Source organism: Elephantulus edwardii, unplaced genomic scaffold (genome assembly GCF_000299155.1).
Source record: "Elephantulus edwardii isolate Elephantulus edwardi_28Jun2011 unplaced genomic scaffold, EleEdw1.0 scaffold00063, whole genome shotgun sequence".
Taxonomy (NCBI): Eukaryota; Metazoa; Chordata; class Mammalia; order Macroscelidea; family Macroscelididae; genus Elephantulus; species Elephantulus edwardii.
In genome coordinates this window covers 669,171-696,563 of record NW_006399813.1, presented here as the reverse complement: position 1 = coordinate 696,563, position 27,393 = coordinate 669,171, and the positions used below count along the sequence as shown (strand labels likewise).

The following is a 27,393-nucleotide window of genomic DNA, read 5'->3' as shown; positions in this document are numbered from 1 at the left end:
CCCCGTCATGTCCCATCTCACCCATCTGCACCCTCCCCCATCTGGGCACCAGCACCTTGGCTGCTGAGACCCAATCGGGTGACGGAGGAGGTAGTGTGCTCCTCCTGGGACCCCGTGGTTCCTCCCCCAGAGCTATTCCTGGCCTTGGCACCTCCCCGTTCCTCAGTCCCCCTGCCTGACCTGACCCCACAGCTGGGAATAATTTGATGGGGGGAGGGCAGCCCCTGCCTATATATATGCCAGCACCCAAGTGTCCCGGCCACTCTCCACTGTCGACCCCCGCACACTGCAGCCTGACCCTCAGCCAGCTTGGCAATGACAGGAAAAGCCACCTCCGAGGCCTCCGCCCCTGCACCGGAGGAGACAACCTCTGAGCCTGCCAAAAAGCCCACCCCAGAGGCCTCCGGAGAAGTGGCAGCACCAGAGCCCCCTGGGGAAGGGCAGGCTCCCCAGTCACAGGAGCCTGTCCCTGAGGCACCTGCCCCAGCTGCCCCCACGACTCCTAAGCCTGCACCCCCAAGCGAAGGTGACGAGAGATGGTGCAGGTGGAGGAGGGGAGGCAGGCATGGCAGGGAGTGGGGGCAGCTCCGGACTATAAAGCCTTCATCATCGCATGCTGACTTCTCCCTCAGATGTGCCCAGTGTCCCCCTGAAGCTGACCTTGGAGGATGTAAGCAGCAGCTCTGTGACTGTGAGCTGGGAGCCCCCGGAGAAGCTCGGGCGGCTAGGGCTGCAGGGCTACGTGCTGGAGCGCTGCGGAGAGGGAGGTGAGCCCACAAACGTCCAAGGAGGGGGCTGGAGGGGCCCCAAACCCTGCAGGGGGTCAGGCTTGGAGTGATGCCCAAGAAGGGAATATAGGTGATCCTTTGGTGCCACCACAATGTTCCAAAAGGTAGGAGGATGGTCAAAATGACCTCAGCTGGCCCTCCAGTTCCTAGAAACCTCTGAATATGGACCGGGGGCCCTGGGGCTTGGCTGTGATGAGAAATTGAGGAGCTAAGTCCAGAGGGGCTCTGCATGATAAAGCAGGAGGTGAAGCCAAAGAGAGAAGACAGAGTGAAGGGCTGTGAGAAGGGGGGGGTCCTTAGCACAAATTCCTGTTGCCACTGCCCACTTCCCTGGCAGCCAAGGTCAGCCTGGCGTCTACCCCGTCTCCTATCTTGCGGTGTGTCCAACCCCCCTCTGGGCTTCAGCACTCCCACCTCTGACCGTGATTCTAGAGGGTAGATGCCACGTAAGATTATTATGCCTTGGATGCCACCCGATGAGGCAAAGGATGGGGAAATAAGGTGTGGAGAGGGAGGTCAGCTCCCCCTGAAGTTTCGTTAGGAGAGGCCCCCTGAGTCTGGTGTCCACGGCCACACAGCCCATGGCCTCACGCTCTCTCCACTCCCCCCAGCGTCGGAGTGGGTGCCAGTGAACGCCCGGCCCCTCATGGTGACCCAGCAGACCCTGCGGAACCTGGCTCTGGGAGACAAGTTCACCCTGCGTGTGTCTGCGGTGAGCTCCGCAGGTGCCGGCCCACCAGCTGTCTTGGACAAACTCATCCACATCCAGGAGAGCATTGGTAAAAGGCCCTCTTCCCACCCCCTCCTCCCCGGGCCCCTCCAGACACCTTAACTGATGGATGGAGAAAGCAAGGCCAAAAAGGGCTGAGGGAACTGGGCCACGTTTCCCTCATCCTGTACTCACATGCATGAGCCCCATGCTCTCCCCATCTTGCGTTAGGAAAGTTCCAGAAGGAAGGGGCCTCTAGAGGCTATTTCAGTGAGTGGCCCAGCCCCCAACATTTCTGACCCCTAGAAATGAATGCTTAGGGCCAGACCTCAACACAGGGTCCCAGCGCCAGGAGGCTACTCTTCTTCCTGTCTAAAATCAGTCTCTCTGGTGGTCATGGACACTCACTCTCTGGCTACTTGCTGCTCTTTCATGTGGCCTGAGCTCCAGATTCTCCCAATCCAGGGACGGCTTTGCTCACCCCTTGCTGCACCAGGTTCCTAGTAGGAGAGAGGAGAAGACCTGCAGGAGGCAGTTCGATGGAAGACCCAGGAGGCTAGCTGCTGTCCCTGTTGCTAATATTTCTATTTGCAGGGCGCATTAACCAAAGTCCTAGCCCGCTGTCCTCCTGGGCTGATCGGGTTGCAGTCTGTTAATGGCACTGAGTCATCTGGTCTGATCTGAGGTCTCAGGGGACAGCCCGGGCCCCAGGGTGAAGAGAGATGCAGGCAAGCAGATGGCAGAAGGGGAGAACCCCGCAGCTCTGGGCCACAGGAGGAGTCAAGTTTGGATTCAAGAAAATCGCTTGCAGGACTGAAAGACACGGGAGCCACTGAGTGAGGGAGCTTAGACTCTCACATCTGGCCCATCCGAGCCAAGCGCTTCATCTCACAGGTGAAGAAATACATTTCACAGGGTCGAAGGATTCCCCGAAGGTCACCCAACCTGCGAGTGGCCGAAGCTGACTCCCACTCAAGACCATTCATGCTTCCCACCCAGCCCAGCTCCTCGTGGAGTCTTGTCTGCTGGTTTCCAAACCCAAGGACATTCCCATCCTTCGGGTCTATGTGAGACTCTGCCCCAGCCTGTAACTTCATCATAGATGCGCTGACTGGAGCCCAGGGCTCTGAGAGGCCACTGGCCTTGTCTTCAGAGGCCGCAGGCTGAAGGACTTAGGTAGCCTCTGCACCCATTTCTCCATTAAAATTCCTCTGGCAGCGCAGAGGGGGATTTCCTGGAGAGAAGAGGGGAGGTGGCTACGCACGAGGGCGGGGGTGGGGGAGGCAGCCACGCCCTCCTTGTGGGCAGGGCCGAGTGGGGGCCCTGCCCAGAAGCCTCAGCTGCCCAGCTGTCCCTCCTCGGCCACCTGGAGCCGCCAAGCATTCCGGGCCCCCTGCAGCTGCCCCTGGTGCATTCCACGCCTGACGTGCCCAGCGCTCCCAACGCCAAGTGCCTGCACATCTAATCCTCCGAGACACAGTGTTCCTTCTCTCTGTCTCCTCCTCCTCCTCCAGCCTTCAACCAACTGCTGCCACCTGTTTACCACTAAGGAGGCTCAGCATCCAGCCCCAGGCCTCGTCTGATAGGAGGGGCTGGGGGCGGGGCAGCGGGGGCAGAAGTAGCCCTTGGAATGCCCAGTGGCTCCAATAGTTACACCTTATTTAGATGATGATCAGGAAATGGGTGCTAAGAGAGAGTATCTCCAGCTCCAGCTTCTTGTAAGAAGAGAGAGATCCTAATCGTTCCAATATGGTCTAGAGGCCGAGAAATGGATGGCAGGGTTTCATGGGGGCATCTTTGAAACTCCTGGGCATGGAATTGGGAATTGGGGTGGGGGCTGCTGGATTAAGAAGCAGCATCACCTCCCTGCCCCAGAAGTGCAGTTCCAACAGGTGCAGCACCTGCTCCCCACTAGAGGGAGCCAGAGAGCTGGGCGGGCCTGTCTGGAGCTGGGAAATGCCAGGGCGGCAGGACAAATCCCAGCCTGGCAGGAGGAGGTGTCAAGGGAATGCCCAGGATGCTTACTGGTTCACACCACAGAGGCCATGCCCTCCCAGGGACCTCCTGGCTCCCTGCTCCCCAAGGACCTTCTGGGATTTGAGCCATTGGACCTCAAGAGCGAGCTCTGCTCTTCTCACAAAGGAGGTGGCCTCCGATGGCCAAACACTCCCATCAGGCCAGCAGCCCTCACCATTGTCTGCTCCCCCCATGCCCCTACTCAGAAGTCCCTAGCCGGCTACCCCTCTGCTGTGCTAAGCCCAGTCTCTCTGACTTTGATGCAGAAGCCCCCAAGATCCGTGTCCCCCGCCATCTGCGTCAGACCTATATCCGCCACGTGGGAGAGTCGGTCAACATGCAGATCCCCTTCCAGGTGGGTGAGCCCCTTGCCCACAGTGAGTGAGAGCCTGCTTTCTGGTGTGGAAATTGGGACCTCTGTCTGAGGTGTTTCAGGGGACTCAGATAATGTCAGGTCCCCATGGGTGTCTGCCCGGGACCCATTTAGATCACCTCTTTTGCCCCCAGCCATATATACAATTCATTTGTGATTCTCTAGCCAGTGGACAGGACAGGTATCTCCCCAGGGCTGGAAACTTGGGGGACACTGCTGTGGGCAGGACCTGGGAAGGACCACCAAGATGGGCTGTCCTGGGCTGGCCCCAGAGACTCCTGAGCTGGGTGGATGTGGGGTGCCAGCATCCGCCTACATCCTTTTTGCTCATTGTATTCTCTCAGGGAAAGCCCAAGCCTCAGGCTTCATGGACCCACAATGGCCAGGCCCTCAACAGCCAGCAGGCAAGTGTGCGGAACGGGGACCAGGATACCATCCTCTTCATCCGAAAGGCCCAGCGCTCCGACTCAGGCCGCTACGAGCTCACCTTGAGGGTGGAAGGCCTGGAGGCCAAGGCAGCCATTGACATCCTGGTGATCGGTAGGGGGCTGGGGAGCCCTACTGCAGGCCACGAGCCCAGGGAGTGTGGCAGGAGCCACATCTTAGGTGCGGGGGCTTGGTAATAAGGCCCACCCTCATTTCTACACCCCCTGCCCCCCACCCCCCTCCTGCAGAGAAGCCTGCTCCCCCCAGCAGCATCAGGGTACTAGACATCTGGGGCTCCAATGCTGCCCTCGAGTGGACACCACCGGAGGACACTGGCAACACAGAGCTCCTGGGCTACACTGTGCAGAAGGCAGACAAAAAGACAGGGGTGAGGCGGGATGGGGGGGCAGGCACTGAGTGGATCAGGGGCCCCTCCACTGGATTGAGCTGGGGACTCAGACGAGGACTACCTTCCCTTAAAGTGACTCTCTGTGAGTCTTCTGACAAGACCCTTTTCCTGTCTGGGCCTCCGTTTCCTTGTAAAATTGGCAGGGTGGTCACAGTCCAGTCAGTTCCCTCTCATGGCGCCCATTAATTGGGTTTTCAGAAGTAGATTGCTAGGCCTGTGTTCTGAGGTGCCTCTGGCTGGGTTTGAACAGCCAGCCTTTTGGTTAGCAGTCATGCTGAACCATTTACATCAACTTTTCAGGTACACATGAACCACCTGGGGAATTTGTTTAAATGCAGATTCTGAGGTGGGGCCTGAAATCCTGCATTTCTAACAAGTTCCCAGGTGAAGTCCTTGGCTGTATTTTACCATTCCAACTCCCAGTGTGACCTTTTAGATAAGAACAGCCTCAGGGTGGAACTTTTTACAGAAGCCAACTGCCACTTCTTCCTCCCTCAGAGCTTTTCCTCTGCAGCCCAGCACTTAGCCATTGTGCCACCAGGGTCCCCCTGGGAGGCTCCAAACTTCTGAGACTGCAGATAGGCCGCCTGTGGGGCCTAGCAACCTCTCCTGATGTAAAGTCCCTCAGAGCCCAAAGCTGGAGACCTCAGCCTCCCAGGGGGAGAGCAGTGGGAGGACCCCTCTGAAGCAGGGGCTGCGGGGCCAGCGGGGAGAGGTGAGGCTGATGGGATGGGGTCCTGCAGCAATGGTTCACAGTCCTGGAGCGCTACCACCCGACCACCTGCACCATCTCCAACCTCGTCGTGGGCAACGCCTACTCCTTCCGGGTCTTCTCTGAAAACCAGTGTGGACTCAGCGACTCGGCCGCTGTCACCAAGGAGCTGGCCCACATCCGGAAGGCAGGTGGGTCTGGGCCTGGGCCCGAGAGGGCTTCGCACAGCATCTCCTCCTTCCCACCCCTCTCTCGGGGCTGCTTCTGGTGTCTCTCTCAGGAGCACCGGCTCCCCACACCCACCCTGCATACGCGCACGTGGATGTAGCTGATGGATTTTCACAAACACATCAGACAAACTGCACTGATGAGAGGGGGAATGACACTGGATGAGGGGGGACCAGCCGAGCACTTGTTCTAAAGATGCTGCCCTGCCTCCAGCATCTTGGTGATCCCTGGGTCTCATGCACAGTGTCCCAGGGAGACTAGGGAGAGGAGGGCTCTGGCAGGTCTGCTAAAACCTGAGCCTCACCCACAGTCCTAGCAGAACAGCACATCGATGGACAGACTCAGAGCTATGGGTACTCACCGCCTCTGCGCAGGCGCAGACTGAGCTTCCTCTGCCACGTGTCCACCCCCAGCCCTCTGCCCCGTGTCACCCTGCGTGCCCCCAGGACCTCCTCCACTGGGAGTCTGGGTGGGCTCAGGAAGCCACACTCACTTGACCGCCAAGGCTGAGTGGCCTTGAATTAAGGAGAAAATGTTTAAAAAAAGAAAGCCAGAGATGCATCCAAAGACAAACAAATGAAATATGGCATCTGTAGGTTGCTGGGCACTATCCTTTGCCAAGATCCTCTCATCTTGCAGGGCCCCCTGCCCTGTCCTCACTCAGTTCACTGCTCTGATCCACAGAGGCAAGTCACAGGCTACAGTTTCTCATCCGTCAGGTGGTGACAGCAAAATTCAGAGGCCTGCTGTGCAGAATCTGGGATCTATAGATGGTGATTGTTTTAGGAAAATGGATGAGGTTAGTCTTAAGAGGTCTTCCACTTCTGCTGCCTCAGATTCACGATCTGCCCTCGCTTTCTCCCCTGAACTCAGACATCACCGCCAAACCCAAAGAGATTACAGAGCAGCGAGACTTCTCAGAAGCCCCCTCGTTCACGCAGCCCCTGGCCGATCACACGTCTACCCCGGGCTACAGCACCCAGTTGTTCTGTAGCGTCCGAGCATCACCTAAGGTGAGAGGACCAGGCTCATGGGGCCCTGGGTTGGTAGGTCAGTGAGACGAGCAGATGGAAGAATCCTCTCAAACATCTACAAGCACCCAGGGCCAGCCCACAGCCCTCCCAGCTCCCCACTGTGTTCTTCCAGCCCAAGATCACCTGGATGAAGAACAAGATGGACATCCAGGGGGACCCCAGATACCGCGCCATCTCGGATCAAGGCATCTGCATCCTGGAGATCCGCAAGCCCAGCCCTTTCGATTCTGGTGTCTATACCTGCAAGGCTGTCAACGTGCTGGGGGAGGCATCTGTGGACTGCCGGCTGGAGGTCAAAGGTAAGGGCTGGACAAGGACCCATTCTTAGGGACCCTCACCCCTTGGAAGGTGAGCCAGGACAGATGGGCTAGTGACTGTGGAGGCCATGCTGTCTGAAGGACTCCACGTGGGAGCACGGCTTAGTCTTGTGCCCTCTGCATTGTCTCTAATGCTCAAGCCCATAATTGCTGTCACTGTGTCAACCCGTCTTGTTGAATGTCATCTTCTTCCTCTGACCCTCCACCTTTACTAGCATATCTTTTCCCCCTCCAAGGACTAGCCCCTCCTGACAACACGCCCAAAGCATGTGAGATGTGGGGTGTAAGGACTGATAAATGGCATGAGTGAGGGAGTGTCCCTTTAACCCCGTCTCATTCCCACCACTGCCCCGAGGGACCCCCCGAGCCCTAACCTGCAGGGTCTTTTACAGCATCAGCCACACACTGAAGAGTGACTGAAGGCAGCGGTGATGAGGAGAAAGGTAAATGCTGGTCCTGCTCTGGGGGTGGTGCTGAGGCAGAGGGGAGGGTGCGGGGGAAGGCAGGGTAGTCAGATCCAGGTACAAACACAGAGTCACACATATAGCGCTGGAAGTACCTGCTGGGCCTGGAAGCGGGTGCCCCAGTGGATGCGTGCGAGCTAGGGGTCTAGTCCTGGATCTTGGGTGACCTTGGGCAAGGGACCTGTTTGTTCATCAGAAAAGGGGCAGGCCACCTCTTCCTGCCTCCCCCCCCCCCCCCCGTGGGGCTCTGGAACAGTAAGGTTTCCAAGAGCTAAGGATCAGTGCTCAGGGCTGTCCCTGAGCCCTGTGGATGGGTGCGGGAAAGGATGAAGGGTGCCTTTTCATCCCATCCTCTCCACCTCTCTCTCCCACAGGGCACATGCAGCCCGGCTCTGCCCGGCTTCAGGGTCTCAGAAGGCGTGCTTTCTGCCACGCGCTGCAGGCCTGAGGGTCCCAGCCTCGGTGTCCAGAATCAAATACCACAGAAGCCCATGGTGCCCATTTCCCCACTGGTGGCTGACAGAACAGCTCCCTGTCCTAGCCTGACCTCCCTCCCCGACAGGCTGGACCCTGGTACCCAGGGGTGGGCCTGGCACAGGGCGGCCTGGAAGGTGCCAAGATCTGAGCGTCTCTGCAGAGAGAGGGCTGTGCACTGGCGAGAATCACTCCAATAAAGGCATGTGGTGTACAGTGCGTGGGCCTCTGTCACAGGGAGCATCGTTTGGAAGGGGGAGGTGCTGTGTCACCAGGAGGGGGTGTTCAAATGTGTCACCTGAGGGAGGTGGCAGTGGGAGGGGTCTCGCGGGTGTCATGAAGGCTTTCCTGATGCGCTGTGATTTTCAGAATCTGAGGATGTCACTATAGGAACAGATGCTCCTCTTTGGAACCCTTGTAGCTTTGAACGCCTCCAGTCCTCAGCACCTCCCCTGCTCCCCTCATGGTTTCTTCTCTGCCCAGGTCATCTTGCTGCCTTCCATCAGTGAGTGAGGACAGCCAATGGTATGCTCACCTTGAAGGTTTACAGTCTTTTATTTGTCACATTACCCTCCCTGGGAGCCAGGACAAACCCCAGCTCTGAAGGAAGGGGGGAAAAAAATCCAAAGTGAAACCCACCCAACAAAACAAACCCCTGGCTGTTGAATCAGTTCTGACTCAGCAGCCCCATAGACAGAGTAGAACTGCCTGACAGGGTTTCCAAGGCTGGAATCTTTACAGGAGTGGATGGCCACATTGTTCTCCTGCAGAGCAGTGGGTGGGTTTGAACCACCGATCCTTCTGTCAGCAGCCAAGTGCTTAACCAGTGCATCACCATGGCTCCTTCAGAAAGAGGAAAGAACCTGGGATTGATTCTCCAAACCTGTCACTCTAACAGCCATGCTCCCCACCACCTGCCCCAATTGATGGTCCTCTGTACAAGAGGCCCAGGCTTATGGGAGTGGGGGGTGCAGGCTGAGCCTCCCCCAGATGTCTTAAAGGCCCCAATTCAGCAACAGCTCCTCAGACACCCCTTAAAATCATGCTAAATGTCAGGAGGACCAAGAGTCAATAACAAGACCTCCCCATTTCCCCGCCCGGTGGCGGTCTTCTCTGGCCCCAGCCAGTCTGTCACAGCTTATCTCAGGGGCATTCAAAAGCCAGCCCTTCCTCCACCCGCAGGAAGGCAGAATGCCCCCCAGGTTGGCATGTACAAGAAGCGCTGCACCCTCTGGTCAGAGGACAAAGAGATGAGTGGCCCCCAGGACAGCCCAGGCTGGTGGAGCAGACACAAGTGACACTCCAGGTGCCTCCTGGGGACACTAAGCAATGAGGGCTCAGTGCTGCCGCCTGGTGGCTGTTAAGAGGTCTACAGCCACTATTCCACCCTCTTGAGGGTAAAAATATCAAGTACCCACGAAGGGTCCAAGAGCTTGTGGAGGATAAAGCAAATGCTGGAAATGAAATTATTTCCATACCCACTGTTCCTGCCGCAGCTTAGTCTAATCATAGCCCCCAACCCCTCGCAGGGTGAGGAAGGCAGCCACCAGGCATGGTGGGGAGCTGAGTCCTTCAGAGTGGGGACCGAGCCCCTTGTCCCCTTAGCTGCCTCTGGAGAGGAAGCAAAGCTAAGACTTCCTCACTTCCTCCCATCTTGGAGGGAATTCTCTTAAGCTGGGTCCCAGGGCTGCAATCACTAACACCCCAGCACCCTCTCCCCACCCAGATTTCTCCCTTGCAGCCTCAGTCTCCCTAGGGCCTGCTTGACCCTATAGCACTGGACTGGCTCCTTCCCCCGGTCAGCTCTCCCAAACTTCCTCCAGGACCCAGGGGTGCAGGTCGATGGGCTCTTTGTGGAGGGGCCCCCTGCTGCCCCACACCCCACGGCCCAGCTGGAGACAGCTCAGGGAGGCGCCGGGGGAGTGGGGATGTGGAAGCCGGGCTGAGACTCCCACTATGGGGTTGGTGGGACAGGGGGTGGGGACTAGTCATCCGGCCTCTCTTCGGGGAGGTTGTCCTGGACGGCGGGGGCCGGCTGGCAGCGGAAGTGGTCATTCCAGATCTTGAGGAAGGTGACCCGGAATTTCTGGATGCGGAAGGCATAGACGATGGGGTTCATGGCCGAGTTGCCGTGCGTGAGGAAGATGGCGATGTAGATGAGGATGCTGGGCTTGTGGCAGGAGGGGCAGAAGAGGGTGATGCAGTTCAGGATGTGCAGGGGCAGCCAGCTGAGGGCAAAGAGGAAGAGGATGAGGGCCAGTGACTTGGCGATCTTGAGCTCCTTCCCATAGTACTTCTGCGGGTCCCCAGACGAGGCTGACACCTTCTTGTTGAGCTGCTTGCGGATCAGGTAGAAGACCTCCAGGTAGATGAGGACCATGAGCAGCAGCGGGGGCAGCACCCAGATGAAGAAGTTGAAGTAGACCATGTACTCCATGCTGATGACCTTCTCAAACTCACATTTGATCACCGGCTCGCCCGCGCTGCCGTTCGCCTCCTGCCTCACCTTGCCCAGGTTGTTCCAGCCAAACATGGGGGTCAGGCCCACCACGAAGGACAGAATCCAGCAGCCAGCGATGGCCACCGCGGCCCTCCGCGGGGTGACCACCGTCTTGTACCTGAGGGAGGAGAGGGCAGAGTGAGAGCAGGTCCCCAGCCTGTGGGCCTCGGGGCATGGCCTCCCACCCGGGACCTGAGGGTAGGGATGTCCTTTCTAGAAGGCTGAGTCTGCAGGATCTTAGACTTGGACCAAAGTTTACACTGCATTGGCTCATCTGTTCCACAGAGAAAGGAAATATTCTTCTTGTTGTTGTTAGGTGCTGGTGAGTCGCTTGCAACTTATAGTGACTCTCTGTACAACAGCTCTGGACCCTGCTCTATCCTGAGCCAGTCCCACTGTCTGTGACACACCTACTCCCATTGCCCCAGTCCCTGAGTCAATCCATCTCATGCAGGGCCTTCCTCTCTCTTAAAGATAACAAGAACAATACCAGATAATAACAAGGACTTCCTTTAAGTATGTTCATAATGATTAAAACACCAGTTGCTATAGAATCAACCTTTGCTGACCCCATCAGAGCAGCACAATGCTCCAGGGTCTTCAGCAGGGGTCTTCCTTCCAAGGTGCCCCTGGATAGACTTGAACCGCCAACACTTTTGTTGACAGCCAAACACATTAACTGTTTGCACCTACTGCCATCAAGTCGAATCCCGCTCATCACCACCTTCTTCCAGGCTTCAAAGGCTAGAAATCTTTACAGGTGAACACTGCTCATCTTTCTCCCTCAGAGGACCTAATGGATTTGAACCACTGACCTGATAGATTCAAACCACCAACGTTTTTTGGTTTGCGGCACAACCTGTAACGCACAACAAAACATCAGAGCTCCTTTTGCACTGCTCAACGACTAAGATTACACACACTCATTCATCGTTGCTGGATCGAAACCAACTCACAGCTGGCCCTCAGTCGGGCTTCCAAAGCTATAAATCACACAGAAGGAGATTGCCCATCATTCTCCCGTGGATTTGAACCACCAGAGAGGTTCAGCTTTTGGATAGAGGTGCTACTCCCTGTGTAAATAAGGATCACAGATGCTCTGCCTGTCCTCCCTGGAAAGCTCATACTCACTTCACAAGAGCCCTCAATGGGGTAGGCAAGAACTGGCAGAACAAGTGCCCATTTGACAGATGAGGAAACTGAGGTCCAAAATAGTCAAGTGATCTTGCCAAGGCCTACAGAAAGTGGCAGCTCTGACCAGTGTTTCCCAATGCACGTAACACTGCCCCAGACAGTCCAGTGATTAACAACCACTACTCCCCTGAGGCCAGTGACTTAATTGTCACAGTCTGACTCATCTCCCCTGCATTGGTATCTGTTTGAAGAAAAAGGTGTGCCTGATTCAGGCCATGGTCTTTTCAGTCACTTACTAAGTATCTGAGACCTGGACAATGCATAAGGATGACCTTTTTGTTGTGGTTATGGAGAAAAACACCAAATATCCCATTGACTGCCAAAAAAACAAACAACTATATCTTGGAGAAAGTGCAGCCAGAGTGCTCGTTGGAGGCATGTTGCTAGGAGAGGCTATTCCTTAGAGAGGGTCATCGTGCTTTGAGAAGCAGAGGGTCGGTGAAAGAGAGGAAGACCTTTAACCAGATAGATTGACACAGTGACTGCAGCAGTGGGCTCAAGTGTATCAGAGACGATGAGGATGGCACAGGACAGGGTTCAGATCTGTTGTTGACAGGGTGGCTGTGAGGTGTGCTGGCTCGACGCACCTAACCTCAACAACCCCTGCCCCTGTCGTATCCACCAGCACCGTCTTTACCTCCTACCTCGTCTAATCATTATGCAACGCTCATGCCCTGAGTGGTTGATCTCGGTGGCATTAGGAACCAGCTCTGCCATCCTCAGCTAATCGACAGTGATTCTCAGGAAAGAAAGCTGATGATCATCAAGCATTTGCTACACGCTCGACTCTTTCATCCGACACTTGTGTGCACATTTATGCATTTATCCCACAAACATTTACTGAGTGCTTTCCGTGCCAGGCATTGCTCTCTGTGCTGGCAATCAGATAAAAGACCCCTGCATTTATGTAGCTTTTATTTTGGGTGAAGAGACAGATTAACACTTTAAAAGAAAGGAAGTAAATAAACCAGGCAATTAGATGGTAATGTGCACTTTGAAGGAAATAAACAGGATGATGCCAAGGAGTGAGCTTTCCAGCCTTCGGCGAACATTTGTACGGCACATAGTAAACAGACGAAGCTGTCTCCGGACCAGAAGGGACTGGCCGCAAGGCCTCTGCCTGCTGCCCCTTTTCTTCCACTGAGGCCTGAGGGTTTCCACTTCGCCAATCTCCCCACCTCCCTTTAAATCAAACCAGTCTTCAGCCACCGCGTCCTCTGCCCACACACTGTCTTGGCGTGAGCGCCCAGCCCTGCTGGGACACGGCTCCGCGGCAGCAGCCTGCCCAGTTGTTTTTTTCCAGTGCAGCTTCTGAGGTGGATGGGATGCTCCCCACGCAAACAGCTCCTGAGGTCCGAGACTGGCAGGGGGCGGGGCAGCTCTCTACTGCTCTGACCAATAGGATATGTCAGGTTCTCCTTCCCTGGGGTGAGTCTGAAGGTCCCTCCACCTTAGACATTTGGGTCCTCTCACCCTGGATCCCACCCTTGACGGGGAGCTCTGTTGGCCTAATGGTAAGAACCTGCACTGCAATCCTAAAAGCACACTGTTCAAATCCACCAGCTGCTCCTCAGGAGAAGGATGGGCAGTCTCTTCCCATGTGGTTTACTGCTTCTGAAAACCCACTGGATGGTCATCTATGAGTCGGTTCTGAGTGATGGTATACAACACTAGGACCACCGTGGAAAACATTTCTTCTAGAGCCTTCTACCAGAGCCCACCTGCTCTGCAAGGGCTTCCCAGGACGCAAAGGGAAAGAGCTTAAAAGGTGGAGAAGCCTGCCATCTTCTGACTCACTCCTTCTAGATGAAAAGAACCTTGGGAACCGCATTTTTGATGTCCTCATCAGTCCCTGGGGAAGCTGAGGACCCCAACTGACCTCAAGTCCTCCTGGGTGGTGCTTCTCCCTTATTGGGTGTTCCTATCTTACTGGGTGTTACCCTGCCCCCAAACCAGCCCAAAGCCTTCAGCAAGTTCACCTGTGCCTCATGGAGCCTCTTCCTTAAATGACACCCTCAGGCTTGCCTTCCTGCTGTGACTGATAGCCATTCCATGCTGTTGTGTCCTCAGCAGAACAAGCAGGGCCCGGGGAGCCCAAGTGGAAAAAGAGTCTGTGAATTTGTGAGGATGACAGGTAAAGAACTGACGCCTTTGAGCTGTGGTGTTGGAGAAGAGCACTGAACATCCCATGGACGGCCATGAGAACAAACAGGTATGTCTTGGAGAAGGTGCAGCAGGAGTGCTCTTTGGAGGTGAGAATGAGGAGGCTTCACCTCACATACTTTGGGCATGTTGCTAGGAGGGGCTAGAGGGACATGATACTGGGAGAGCTGGAGAGTTGGCAAAAGAGAGGAAGACCCTCAACCAGGTGGACTGATGTGGTAACTGCTGCAATTGCATGTCAGGAAGTGTGAGGATGGTACAGGATAGAATAGGGTTCAGATCTTTGTTCATTGGGTTGCTATGAGTTGTACTTGACTCAACAGCACCTAACAACAACAACAAAAACTAACCTAAAGGTTGGTGGTTCAGACCCATCAGGCCAAAAACCACTGTGGGGCAGCTGTGCTTCCTGACTCCTGGGGTCTCCATGGAGTGGAACCGACTCAGGAACAGTGGATTTGTGGTTGGTTTTGTTTGGGTGCTTACACTACCCGTCAGAAGAGCTCCATTTAGGCTCCAGGTCTGTCACCTACCAGGGAACTGTCCCTCTGCAAGGTAGACAGTGGTATCGGGATCAAAGAAGCCAGTCAACATCCAGGTGTTCTGTCAAACAATGGCATCCTGCCTCATAGCGACCCCGGGGGATAGAACAGGGCTGCCTCATGGAGTTACCAAGGCTGTAATCTTTACAAGGGCAGAGGGCGAGCTCTTTCCCTTATGGAGCCCGTGGGTGGGTTCGAACTGCCAACCTTGTAATTAGTAGCTGAGTGCTTACCCACTGTGCCACCAGGGCTCCTTACCCTCCCAGTCAGAGGTGCTGTTACAGGTCTTTGCTTGACCCTCAAAGGTCCTAGAAAAGGTGACACCTGAGAAAACTCCAGTCTGTCTAGGTGCTCAGCACACACAGCGACAGCTCTCCTGAGGCCTTGTTCCTGATCATATCTCACGTCCTTTCAGAGAAAAGGAGTCCTGGCCATAAGTCTCTGGGGAAAGGGCAGAGGAGCACACGTCATTTGGTTGAGAGCAGGGCCCGAGGTACAGTCACAGCTGGCCCACGGTGGAGGGAAGGGGCAAGGCTTCCAGTGACCTCATCAGGACCTCAGGGGGCAGCAGCAAAAGGAAGGAAGGAGGTCAGAGACCACATCACCTGGTTACATCTGTCACTGATGTCATAGATATCATTTCCGTGCGTCAGATACAGGCCATGGTCTTTGCAATCACTTGTTATGCATCAGAGAGTTGGACAATGACTAGGGAGGATAGAAGGAGAAATGGTGCCTTTGAGCTGTGGTGCTGAAGAAGAGTATTGAGGGTACAATGGACTGCTAATAAAACAAACAGATTCATCCTGGAGAGGGTTAAACTGGGTGGCTCCTTGGAGGCAATGATTCTGATGCTCTGTCTAACATACTTTGGACATGTTGTGAGGAGAGACCAGTCCTTGGAGAGGGACATCATGCTTGGGAGGGTGGAGGGACAGCACAGGAGAGGAAGGTCCTCTATGAAGTGGATTGATTCAGTGACTGGGGTAATCGGGATGGGTGTGTCGGAGACAGTGTGATTGGCACAGGATAGAGCAGGGTTTAGGGCTGTTGTACATAGGGTCGCTATGAGTCGCAAGCGACTCGATGGCACATAACAAGGTTCCTGACTCAGGTAGTCATCACAGCTACTTGGGAGGTGAGCATGTAGTTTCACAGGTTAGCAACTCAAAGTCCAGAAATGGCCAGTGGCTTCCCTGAGCCTCTTAATTCTGAGATTTGCATTGCTTCAAGCACAAGGCAGGCTACAGGCCACACAGATATGAGGGTGATTAAGGAGACAGGGAGGTCTTTCATTGTTGTGTATTGCACTGATAATTAAAAGGCTACACATCTTGCATCTTGGGCAGCTTGAATTCAGCATTAGTGCCAAAGAAGAAAGCTAGGTGGCCTTCTCCCATCAAGGTTTACAGCCTCAGAAACTCAACAGAGGGTCCCTGTGAGCCAGAACCAATCAGGTGGCAGCAAGTGATTGGGTGAAGAGCTTTGGGATGGAAATGCCCAAGCCCTGTTCAAAGACGGGGGTGGGCAGGGCGACTTCCAGCACGGCTATCCAGCCCGAGGATGGGACGGGGTCTAGCTCAGGACCCCCATCCGGACAGTGATGACCTTCTGAGAGAGGAGTTGGACACCAGCAATGCCCCAGGTGGTGGGCCGGAGGAGGCAACTTCTAACTACAGAGGTGTCTTCCTCCACCTCTCCCTCCCCCTTCCTGTCCGCCCAGAGCCCCAGGGTTAAAGCTTTCCTGGGGCTCCTCCAGGAGCAGGTCCCAGCAGACCCAGGGGCTTAGGGTATCAGTTCTCATCTGTTTTTCTTGCTATTTTCTCCTCAGTGGGAACAGGCTGGAACCAGGAACTTGGCTGAGGTGGGGCAGATGTCACAGGAAGGGCCATCTCCCAGGGCCAGGGGAGAAACTTTCTACATATGGGAAAGAGAAACAGAGCCTACAAGTCCTGGGGTACAAACAAGATGGGTTGGGTTGAATGCATCTCCACCATTTGCAGAAATGCCTCCCTAAGCTGGGCTCCCCAGGCTGTGCTAAGAACAGGCAGAGAGCTGTTGACCAGTTGTTGTTATGTTAAGTTGTTGTTATGTGCTGTCAAGTCACCCACGACTCATAGCGACCCTCTGTACAGCAGCTCTGAAGCCTGCCTGTCCTGAGCCAGTCTCACTGACTCTGACACACCTACCCCCATTGCCCCAGTTCCTGTGTCAATCCATCTCATTCGGGTCTCGCGCTCCTGCGCTGTCTGTCCACCTTTCCAAGCATGATGTCCTTCTCCAAGGACTGGTCCCTCCTGGCCACATGCCCAAGTATCTGAGACAGAGCTTCAAAATCCTAGCCTCCAAGGGGAAACTCGATTTCACCCTCTCCAGGACAGACCTGTTTGTTCTCCTGGTGGTCCATGGCATGTTCAAGACTCTTCTGCAGCACCACAACTCAAAGGCATCGATTCTTCTTTTGTTGTCCTTAGTCATTGTCCAGTTCTCTGATGCATAGTCTTAGATATAAGGACAACCAAATGGAGACAGTAAAACAAAACAGTAAAAATATGGGGCCTTTCCACAAGTCAATCAGGGCAAGTAACTCCCCAAGGATGTAAGTGAGGGCCTGGATGCTGCTATGATGCAAACTAAGAAAGACTAAGAAGAAAGGCCTGACACCTACCAGTTAATTAGTCTAATAATATGTTTAGTGCTTCTTTTATATATCTGAGTTCATTGCATAATGTCTGGGTCTTAAAAGCTTGCAAGTGGCCAACAACTGATTTATATTTGCATCACACAACAAAGGAAGGAGGGTCAAGAATTGGAGGAGGTTATGGGATGTGTGTGGTTAATTACCTTCATAAGCAATATCCTTTGTCATGAGACCATAAGGATTGAATAGTTCCTGGCCACCATTGGGGGCCTAGTGGTGAGGAGATGGAATACCAACCCAAAGGCCAGTAGTTCAAATTCACCAGTTGTTCCATGGAAGAAGATAGGCAATCTCCTCTCATGTAATTTACTGTCTCTGAAAACTCACTGAAGGATCAGTTATGGGTTGGTTCTAACTCCATGGTACATAACAGCAACAACAACCATTACCAAATATTTTTTATCAACAATTCTACGAAAGACTCCCAGTCAAAAAGAAGATGATATGGAATATTGAAATTATCACAGACAGTAGACTCTCTGGAGGCATAGAGGCTAGAAGAATGCCTGAAACTACAGCCCTGAGTTAATCCTGAAATCTTAAGACAAAAATACTCCCTGAAGCCTTTTTAAAATCAAGCAATAATTTAGCTTAACTGCCTTGAGCATTATGTTCTTTTAAGATCTGTCTATAGAACACATTGACAGAAGCAACTTGAAAGATTAGATAAGAACCTATGAGGACAGTGGGCATAAATTAATGGAGTAGGAAAAGCTCAGAAAAAGAAGGTTGTTAGAATGGTTACCCAACTTGAAGAACGTCACCAATGCCATGCATTGTACCCATAGAAATTGTTAAATTGATCTGTGTTTTGCTCTGTATGTTCTCAACAGCAACAACAAAAGTAAAAGATAAAAAAATAAAAATGATAAAGAGATAATGGGAGGAAATAAATGTAAAGCACACAATAGACCCACCCATAACTGATCATGGAGACTGTGCAGACCAGACAGGATTGCATTCCATCATGCCGGGGCTGTCTGTGGGTCTGGGTAACTCAATAGCAAGTCATAGCAATCACAGATCAGTAAGAATAGGAATAACAATAATGTTAGCACCATCAATTTGTTGCTGAGGTGGTGTGCATGTCGCTGTGACGCTGGATACCAAGTATTTAAAATACCTGCAGAGTCACTCGTGGTGGAGAGGCTTCCATAGAGCTTAGACTTAGCCCTACACTAAGACAGATAGTGAACAACTCTTCATCTGCTTCTGAAAATTAACCAGGGAAAACTCTACTTATCACAACAGAATAACGTTGATCATAACTAACATTTATTGCATGATTTCTATCTTATGGGCACTGACTTTGTCTCAGTATACCCTTTCAGTTGTTGTGGTGCACCGTTGAGTCAGAGCCAACCCATAGCTGACCCTCCAGCAGGTTTTCAGAAGCAGTAAGTCACATAGGAGGAGACTGTCCATCTTACTCCCACAGAGAAGTTGATGGATTCACAATACCTTTGGATTAGCAGCACAATTATTTACCACTTAAGAAGCTGCCCTGCAATCCCCAAGGCACATGGTTCAAATCCACCAGCTGCTACCTGGGAAAAAGATGAGCCATCTCTTCCCTTGTAATTAACTGCCTCTGAAAGTCTGCTGGAGGGGCAACTGTGTGTCATTTCCAACTTGATGGTACACAACAAGAAGCTCAGTGGCCTAGTGGTTAAGAAGCTGCACTGCAATCCCGAAGCCACGTGGTTCAAATCTACCAGGACAGGCAATCTCCTTCCATGCGATTGTTTGTTTGTTGTTTGGTGCCGTTGAGTCATAGACGACTCATAGCGACCCTATGAACAAACAGCCTGAGCACTGTTTGTACATAGAGTTTCCAGAGGCAAGCCATTTCGGAAGTGGATGCCGCTCCTGCTTCCAGGCTTGTTTTAGTCGGGAAGCTCCAGCAAACACTGTCCACCATGGGTACTCATTACCACGATTGGCACATCACTGTCACAGTCTTCAGCATCACAGCAACCACAAGTTACCTCTGTACAGCAACGCACACACCAGTGTTATACCACCTAGAAGAATGTTTGACAGGAAAACAATTTGAACCCGGCTGAGGGCCCCAGATAAAAATCACTCACCTTCGGCTTGGTAGCATAACTTCTTTTCCACTAGGTCAACGTAGCTCTCTCTTTGTCGTCATCAGTGTTATTGTTGTTTGGTGCCGTCAAGTTATAGATGACTCATAGCGACCCTATGAACGAATGGCCTGAGCACTGTTCATATATAGAGTTTCCGGAGGCAAGCCATTTCAGAAGTGGATGCCGCTCCTGCTTCCAGGCTTGTTAGTGCCTCTGAAAACCCACTGAACAGTCAGCTGTGGGTCAGTTCCAATGCAACAGTACACAACAACAACAATACAACAAGCCACCAGAGAAAGTCTCAGAGAAAGTGCACTCAGAGTGCTCTTCGGAGACAAAGATGACAAAACTTCATCTTACGTGCTTTGGGCATGTTGTTAAGGGAAGTTAGTCCTTAGAGAAGGTTGTCATGCTTGGAAAGGTGGAGGGTCAGTGAAATAGAGGAAGACTCTCAACCAGGTGGATTGACAGAATGCAGTGACTGCTACAATGGCCTCGAGCGTGTCAGAGATGATGAAGAGGGCACAGGACAGGACAGGGTTCAGGTCTGTTGTTCACAGGGTCCCTGTGAGTTGTAATGGACCCAATGGCAGCTAACAACAGCGATACACCATTAGCGCTCCCTATGGGTTGGGTACTATTATTATCTTCATTTTCTCACTGTAGTAGCTGGAGCTCAGTGAGGCAATAAAAATATGCCTAAGGTCACACAATAAGAAACAGAGAAAAATCTCAAAGACTGAGATTTGTCCAAGTCCACAGCCCAGGCTGGACCCTACTCTGCCAGTCTGGAAAGATGGCTGATAAGGGAGACTCGGAGATGAGAAGGGCAAAGCAGAAGAGAACTTGGTTAGGGCCTGGAAGGGAGCCTCTCCTCTTCCAGGAAGCTCCCTGCTTCATCACTTGGAAGGCATTATCTTACTCTGCCTGGGACCCTCACTCCTCCTTCAAAGCCTGACCTCTCTGTGAGCCTCCAGTCTTGCCTGCTCATGAATTCCTAGGGACTTAGCTGTTGGCTGCCTTGTTCAATTAGTTTGCTTCCGCTGGGGCAACCACGCAGTTGAGGCCTCTCTTTTATTCATTAAACAAAGTGCCTTTCACTGAGACACAGTACTTTCAGGAGCCAAGTACTAGGTTCTGTGTTTGTGGATGTGAGCTGGCGCACAGAGTCTAGAGTCAGGGAGACAGACAATAGAAATATAAACAGATAAAACAGATAATTTCCCAAGATGGAAAAGAGCTACCATGTGAAACAACCAGTGTACCAGAGAGAGTGACTGGGGGAAAGTGAGGCTGAGGCAGGCTGGATGGTCAAGTGGAGAAGGTCTTCTTCTGAGGAAGTGATGGGCAGCTGATAGCCATGCACAGGCCTGACCAGAGCCAGTCCTATAGAGTCCAGCAGGTGCCAAGATGTGGCAACAGAGTGGGCTTCAAGGGGCAAAGAGGGCTGGCAGGAGGGAGCTTCAGGGTCAAGAGAAAGAAGGAAGTTAAATTGGGTCAGAGGGGCAGAAGTGACCACCTGGGGCTTTCAGAGTCAAGGAGAAAATGTCAGGCTTTATTCTAAGTGCATGAGGAAGTCATCCTAAACAAAGGAGAATAATAATTAAACTTCTGTTCTTTAAAGATTGCTTTTAAAACAAATCTCCAGGAATTGGTGAGATACCGATTGAGATCTTTCAACAAATGGATGTGTTTCTGAAAGCACTCACTTGTTTATGCATAGAAATTTGGAAGACTGCTACTTGCAATAAGAGTGGAAGGAATCCAGGTATGTGCCCATTTCAAAGGAAGAAGAACCAAAAGAATGAGAAGCTATTGGACAGTAGTAACATCACACTCAAGTAACACTTTGCTTAAACGAATCTAAAAATGGCTGCAACAGAAATGATTGTATAAAACAAAATCTATAGGAATGATTGTGTAAAAGTGAATAATATTCTTTTAAATGGCTACAACATTATGGTGGGCTGGTGGCAAGAAACAGTGCTGCAATCCCTAAGACACATGGTTCAAGGCTGTTCCATGGGATGATGGGCAATCTTCTCCTGTGCAATTAACTGCTTCTAAAAACCCTCCGGAGGGTCAGCTATGGGTCAGTTCCAACTCTACAGTACACAACAATAACAACATTATATAGTCTACCAGAAATTAAAGCTGCATTCAGAAAAGGATATTGTTGTTGTTGTTTTGTATTGTCAAGTTAGAACCAACCCATGGGTGTTGGTTCTATTCACAGGGGGGAGAATTGTCCATCTTTTTCCCACAAAGCATCTGTTGGACTCAAACCATGTACCTTTGTGTTGCCAGCACAACTCCTTACCACTAGGCCACTTCAGCTCCACAGAGAAGGGTATAGAACAAGAGATATCATTGTTGATGTCAAGTGAATTTTGGCTGAAAGAAGATGACACCATAAAGAAGTTTACCTGTATTTTATTGATTATTCAATTGTGTGGATCATGATAAATTATGGATAACCAGGTGAAGAAAAGGAATCCCAGAACACTTACTTGTGGAGCTTGTAAACAGACCTTGGGAACCTAATGGAGGGTCACTTTGCCTTGGAATCAACTCCATGGCAGTGAGTTTTGAGTATACATAACAAGAGGCCGTCATTAGAAGAAAGCAGCTGGATTCCATGGAGTTTAAAACCAGGAAATGTGTACATCAGGGCTATATTCTTTTTTCCCCCCAGCTATATTCAATCTGTACACTGAACAATCAAAAAACCCACAACACAGCCTCAGGACTGCAATATGTAGATAAAACAACCTTGCTCACTGAAAGAGAGGGTTTACTGACAAAGATCAAAGACTACAGCTTTCAGTATGGATTATATCTCAACATTAAAAAAAATAAATATTCACAATTGTGTCAATAGGCAACATCATGATAAACGCACAAAAGACTGATGTTACCAAGGATTTTATTTTACTTGGATCCACAAATAACACTCCTAAAAGTATCCGTCAAGAAAGAGTTATTTTTCACTGGGAAAATCTGCAGCAAAACCTTTTAAAAGTGTTAAAAAATAGAGATGTCACTGAGGACCAAGGTGTATGTTTGACCCACCACATGAGGCTTTCAATTACCTCATATTCATACTGAAAGCTGGGCAATGAATAAGGAAGACAGAAGAACTGGTGCCTTTGAATTAGGGTCAGCAAACTCCACTCATTGCTATCAAGTCAGAATCAATTCATAGCCGATTGTCTATTGGGTTTATGAGGCTTTGTCCCATCTTTCTCCCTCGTAACTGTGGTGGCTTCAAATCACCAAGGAGGTTCAGCCTTTGGATTAGCCACTGATATTCCTTCTGAATTAGTCTACAGGAGAAGAACAATGAATAGACCAGGGACTGCAAAAAGAGCAAACGAATCTCTCTTGGAGCAAGTGCAGCTAGAATGTTCCTTAAAAGGGAGGACAGTAAGATTTCATCTCACATCCTTTAGACATGGTATCAGGAGACAGAAGGACATCATCCTTGGTCATGCAGAGGGTCAGTGAGAAAGAAGTAGATGGATGGACAGAGTGGTTGGACATCTCCTCAACAAGACGGATGGACAGAGAGGCTACAACAATGGGTTCAAACACAGGAAGCACTGTGAGGTCGGCCCTGGGCCAGCCAGTGTTTTCCACTGGACATAAGGTCTCAGGGAGTTAGGACAGACTCAACAGCACCTAAGAATGAACAGCAAAAGATTGCTTGAGGAAAGCATTTCTCCACAATAGAAAGAAGAGTTGCCACTCCATGAGAAGGCGTGGACGACCCTGAAGTGCACATTGCTAAGTGAAGTTCCACATTGTGTGATACCATTTACAGTAGCTTCTCTGAGATCCAGAACTCAATGGGCTTCCCCTTTTCCCAGGTCTCGCAGGCTTTCTGCTTTTGACAGGGTACAGTCTCACCACTTCTCTACTGCTCTCAGTTAGTGAAAAACATACAACTATTCCATCTCTCACAGGTTTCTATTTTACACAGTGTTCTTGTAAATGACATTTCAGAAAAGACAAAGCCATGTTGTTGTTGTTGTTGACTGCCATAGAGTCAAGGTCAACTCATAGCGACTCTATGAACAAAAGACCCAATGCCTTTCCATAGCTATCATCGTATCTCCAAGTTCATAGAGTTTACAGAGGCATATGGTTTTGGAAGTGGATGCCACCCCTACTTCCCACCTGTTTTACAACTGGGAGATTCACCAAACACTGTCCACATTGGGAAACCAGTCTGGTATTTGATATCCCCATGGCACAAGGTTCAGCATCATAGCAAACCCAGGTTACTTCATACAGCACATTGACAAAGAGTGATGTGCAAAGTGGAAGAATGTTCCTCCAGATATAACAGCACTAGTCTCATTTAGCAGTGGTTAAAAGTTGTCGAGTCAAATACGACCCAGAGTAAGCTTCGCACGAAAGACCTGAACTTTGTTCTATGATAACATCATTTCTGTCCATTTATAAGAGAGTTTGTCGAGTTTCCAGAGGCATCTAGTTTAGGAAATGGATGCCATTCCTACTTCCCAACATAAATCAGTCTGGAAGCTCAACCAACCATTGTACATAATGGGTAACCATTATGGTATTTGACACGACTATGGGATGATGTTCAACATCACAGCAACTCCAAGTTGTTCAGTACAGCAAAAAGACAAATGATTGCTGTGTGTTTTAAAGAATATTCTTCTAAAAGTAATAAATTTGACAAAGCTATTGTTGTTGTTGTTATGTGCCATCGAGTCGCTTGCGACTCATAGCAACCCTATCTACGTACAACATCCCTAAACTCTGCTCTGTCCTGTGCCAATCGCACCATCTCCGACACACCCATCCCAATTACCCCAGTCACTGAATCAATCCACCTCATAGGGGGCCTTCCCCTTCTGCGCTGTCCCTCCACCCTACCAAGCATGATGTACCTCTCCAAGGACCTGTCTCTCCTTACAACATGTCCAAAGTATGTCAGGCGAAGCCCCAGAATCCTTGCCTCCAAGGAGCCGCCCGGTTTGACCCTTTCCAGGATGAATCTGTTTGTTTTCCTAGCAGTCCATGGTACATTCAATACTCTTCTCCAGCACCACAGCTCAAAGGCATCAATTCTCCTTCTATCCTCCTTAGTCATTGTCCAACTCTCTGATGCATAACAAGTGATAGCAAAGAACATGTCCTGTATCAGAGGCACCTTAGTCTCCAAAGAGACACCATTGCTCTTCAGTACTTTGGAGAGGTCCCTAACAGCAGACTCTCCCATCGCAATACGTCTTCTAATTTCCTGGCTGCTGGTGCCAAGAGTGTTGACTGTGGAGCCAAGCAAACTGAAGCTGTGAACAATCTCAATATAGTAAAAATATCAGTGCTTGCTGAGGGTTCAAGGAGAGAGGGATGACTAGATGGAACACAGGGTATTTTTAGAGCTGTGGAAATATACTGTATATGTCAGGGAGCGCTTGTGTCTTACTGTGTGAGGAGATGTGCTACCAAGCTAAAGGAACGTGGTTCGACTCCACTAGCAGCTCCATAAGATAAAGACAAGCAAGATCTTCCCATGAAATTTACAGCCTCCGAAAACCCACTGGAGAGTCAGCTAGGAGTCCGTTACAATTCTACAGTAGTATGTTTATTATTATCAGGTGCCATTGAGTCAAGTACGACTCATAGCAACCCTATAAACAATAGATCTGAACCCTGTCCCATCCTGCTCCGTCTTCACACTTCCTCACACTCATGCTTCCTGACACTTCTGAGCCCATTACTGCAGTCACTGTGTCAACCCACCTGATTAAGAGTTTCCCTCTCCTTCGCCATCTGTCCACCTGTCCAAGCATGATATCCCTCTCCAAAGAATAGCCTCTCTGTGGTTAGGGACCTCTCTAAAGTACCCAAGAGCAACGGTGTCTCTCTGGAGACTAAGGTGCGCCTGATACAGGCCATGGTTTTTGCAATCGCTTGTTATGCATCAAAGAGCTGGACAATGACTAGGGAGGATAGAAGGAGAATTGACGCCTTTGAGCTGTGGTGCTGAAGAAGAGTATTGAATGTACCATGGACTGCCAAGAAAACAAACAGATTCACCCTAGAGAGGGTTAAACCAGGTTGCTCCTTGGAGGCAAGGATTCTGGGACTTCGCCTGACATACTTTGGACATGTTGTAAGGAGAGACAAGTCTTTAGAGAGGGACATCATGCCAGGTCGAGTAGAGGGACAGCACAGGAGGGGAAGACCCTCTATGAGGTGGATTGATTCAGTGACTGGGGTAATCGGGATGGGTGTGTCAGAGGCAGTGAGATTGGCACGGGATAGAGCAGGGTTTAGGGCTGTTGTACATAGGATCGCTTTGAGTTGCAAACGACTCGACGGCACATAACAACAACAACAACAGCAACAAGTGGGAGAAGAATGGACAATCTCCTCCCATGTGGTTTACTGAGTCTGAAAACCCACCAGAGAGTCAGCTATGGGTAGGTTCTGACTCCACGGTACACAAAAACAACAGAAACATGTCCAAAGTATGCGAGACGAAGCCTCACCGTCCTTATCAAAATCCATGGAACTATAACAAAACAAAGTATGAGTCTTGATGTAAACTATGGACTTTAGTTAGTAATAATAATGCTACATCTTGCAAATGATGTCAAGTTGTGTATAAATTGTGGAATCAAAAATTCATTTGCTACATAAACTTTCACCTAAACAACAACGCTGTTAAGTGTCATCAAATCAGAACCAACTCATAGCTGACCCACTAGCAGGCTGTCAGAGGTTGTAAATCTCATGCAGGGAGATTGTCCACCTTCTCCCTTTGGAGCAGTCAGTGGATTTGAACCTACCAGCTTTTGGATTGGCAGTGCAATGTCTTTCCCACCAGGCCACTTTGTTGTTAGATGTTGTCAAGTAGAGCATAACTCATAGCGACCCTATGAACCAAAGTTCTGAACCCTGTCCTGTCCTGCACCATCCGCATACTTCCTGACACATAAGAGACCATTGCAGTAGTCACTGTATTAATCTTCCTCTCCTTCACCGACCCTCCACTCTTCCCAGTATCATGTTTCTTTCCAAGGAATAGCACCTCCTAGCAACATTTCCAAAGTATGCAAGGTGAAGCTTCATCATTCTTGTCTCCAAAGAGCATTCCAGCTACCCCCCTCTCCAAGACATATCTGTTAAAAAAAACAAAACAACAAACTTATCTGTTCGTTCTCTTGGACATCCATGGGATGTTCAGTGCTCTTGTCCAACACCACAGCTCAAAGTCGTCAATTTTTTTTTCTGTCATCTTTATTCAATGTCCGTGTCTCAGATGCATAGCTAGTAATGGGAAAGACGATAGCCTGAATCAGATGCACCTCAGTCCTCAAACTGACATCACTACTCCTCAATAATTTGGGAAGGTCCCTAACTGCAGATTTTCCCAGTGCAATGCATCTCCTTATTTCCTGACTGCTCATACCAAGGGTGTTAATTGTGGACCTAAGCAAGACGAAGCTGTTGACAGCTGTTTCAATCTCCTCTTCACCCATCATGACGCTGCCTGTTGGTTCGGTGGAGGAGGAGGAGTGTGGCATCAGGATGGAAGGAATCAATAACTTGCATTTTGCAGATGACACAATCTTGTTTGCTAAAAATGAGGAGGGCTTAAAGTTGGAGAAGATCAAGGAATGCAGCTCGAAGGCAGGAAGACAAAGATTCTTACCACTGGACTAGTCCACTAGCATTCCCTAAATCACAATGAAATGTTCAAATAATAATGATAAAGTGTTAGTACTGACATCTCAACTGTAACACAGGTGCAAGAACGCATGATGTTAACAAATTTGAAACTGGAACTCACTGCCATTGAGTCTGAATCAATTTGCAGCTGACCCTCCATTGGGTTTTTGTGGCTGTGAATCCTCAGGAGGAGACAGTCCATCTTTCTCCCAATGAGCTGCTGGTAGACTTGAACCAGGGAGGAGGATGCCTTTGGGTTAGTGCAGCTGTTGCTGTTGCTAGGTGCTGTCAAGTACAACTCACAGCAACCCTGTGAACAATAGATCTGAGCCCTGATGCTGTGCCGTCCTCGTCATCTCTGACACACTTGAGCCCATTGCTGCAGTCACTGCATCCAACTTGTTGAGGGCTAGTGGATACGAACTGCCCACCTTTGGATTGCCAGTACCATTTCCTTATCAACTAGACCCTCAGAGCTCCCTCTCTATGATATCGTGCACTGGGAGGAGGGTTGGTTTTTTTTTTAATTTCTTTATTTTT

At 50.8% G+C, this 27,393-nt stretch overlaps 2 protein-coding genes across 2 annotated transcripts in view; one reads left to right on the top strand and one right to left on the bottom strand.

Moving 5' to 3' along the window:
* The first annotated feature begins 315 nt into the window (after positions 1 to 315).
* Positions 316 to 7,451, top strand: MYBPH (myosin binding protein H). The gene is made up of 10 exons (XM_006887884.1): positions 316 to 526; positions 633 to 767; positions 1,400 to 1,567; positions 3,780 to 3,868; positions 4,231 to 4,426; positions 4,561 to 4,700; positions 5,465 to 5,624; positions 6,535 to 6,674; positions 6,808 to 6,994; positions 7,405 to 7,451. Exons 1-10 carry the CDS (start codon positions 316 to 318, stop codon positions 7,419 to 7,421), a joined length of 1,443 nt encoding a protein of 480 aa, XP_006887946.1. The 3' UTR covers positions 7,422 to 7,451.
* Positions 7,452 to 9,820: 2,369 nt separating this feature from the next.
* ADORA1 (adenosine A1 receptor) overlaps positions 9,821 to 27,393 on the bottom strand; it is a 64,360-nt gene continuing 46,787 nt past the window's right edge. The window contains exon 4 of the mRNA XM_006887883.1: positions 9,821 to 10,568. Coding sequence (XP_006887945.1) covers positions 9,935 to 10,568 — 634 coding nt within the window. The 3' untranslated portion in view covers positions 9,821 to 9,934. The remainder of the gene's footprint in view (positions 10,569 to 27,393) is intronic.

Excerpts from the sequence above, each read along its gene's own strand:
- MYBPH (XM_006887884.1), top strand. The coding sequence starts at position 316 with ATGACAGGAAAAGCCACCTCCGAGGCCTCCGCCCCTGCACCGGAGGAG. Across the intron at positions 527-632 it reads GCCTGCACCCCCAAGCGAAG|ATGTGCCCAGTGTCCCCCTG; the intron begins GTGACGAGAGAT and ends CTTCTCCCTCAG. Across the intron at positions 4,701-5,464 it reads AGGCAGACAAAAAGACAGGG|CAATGGTTCACAGTCCTGGA; the intron begins GTGAGGCGGGAT and ends GGGGTCCTGCAG.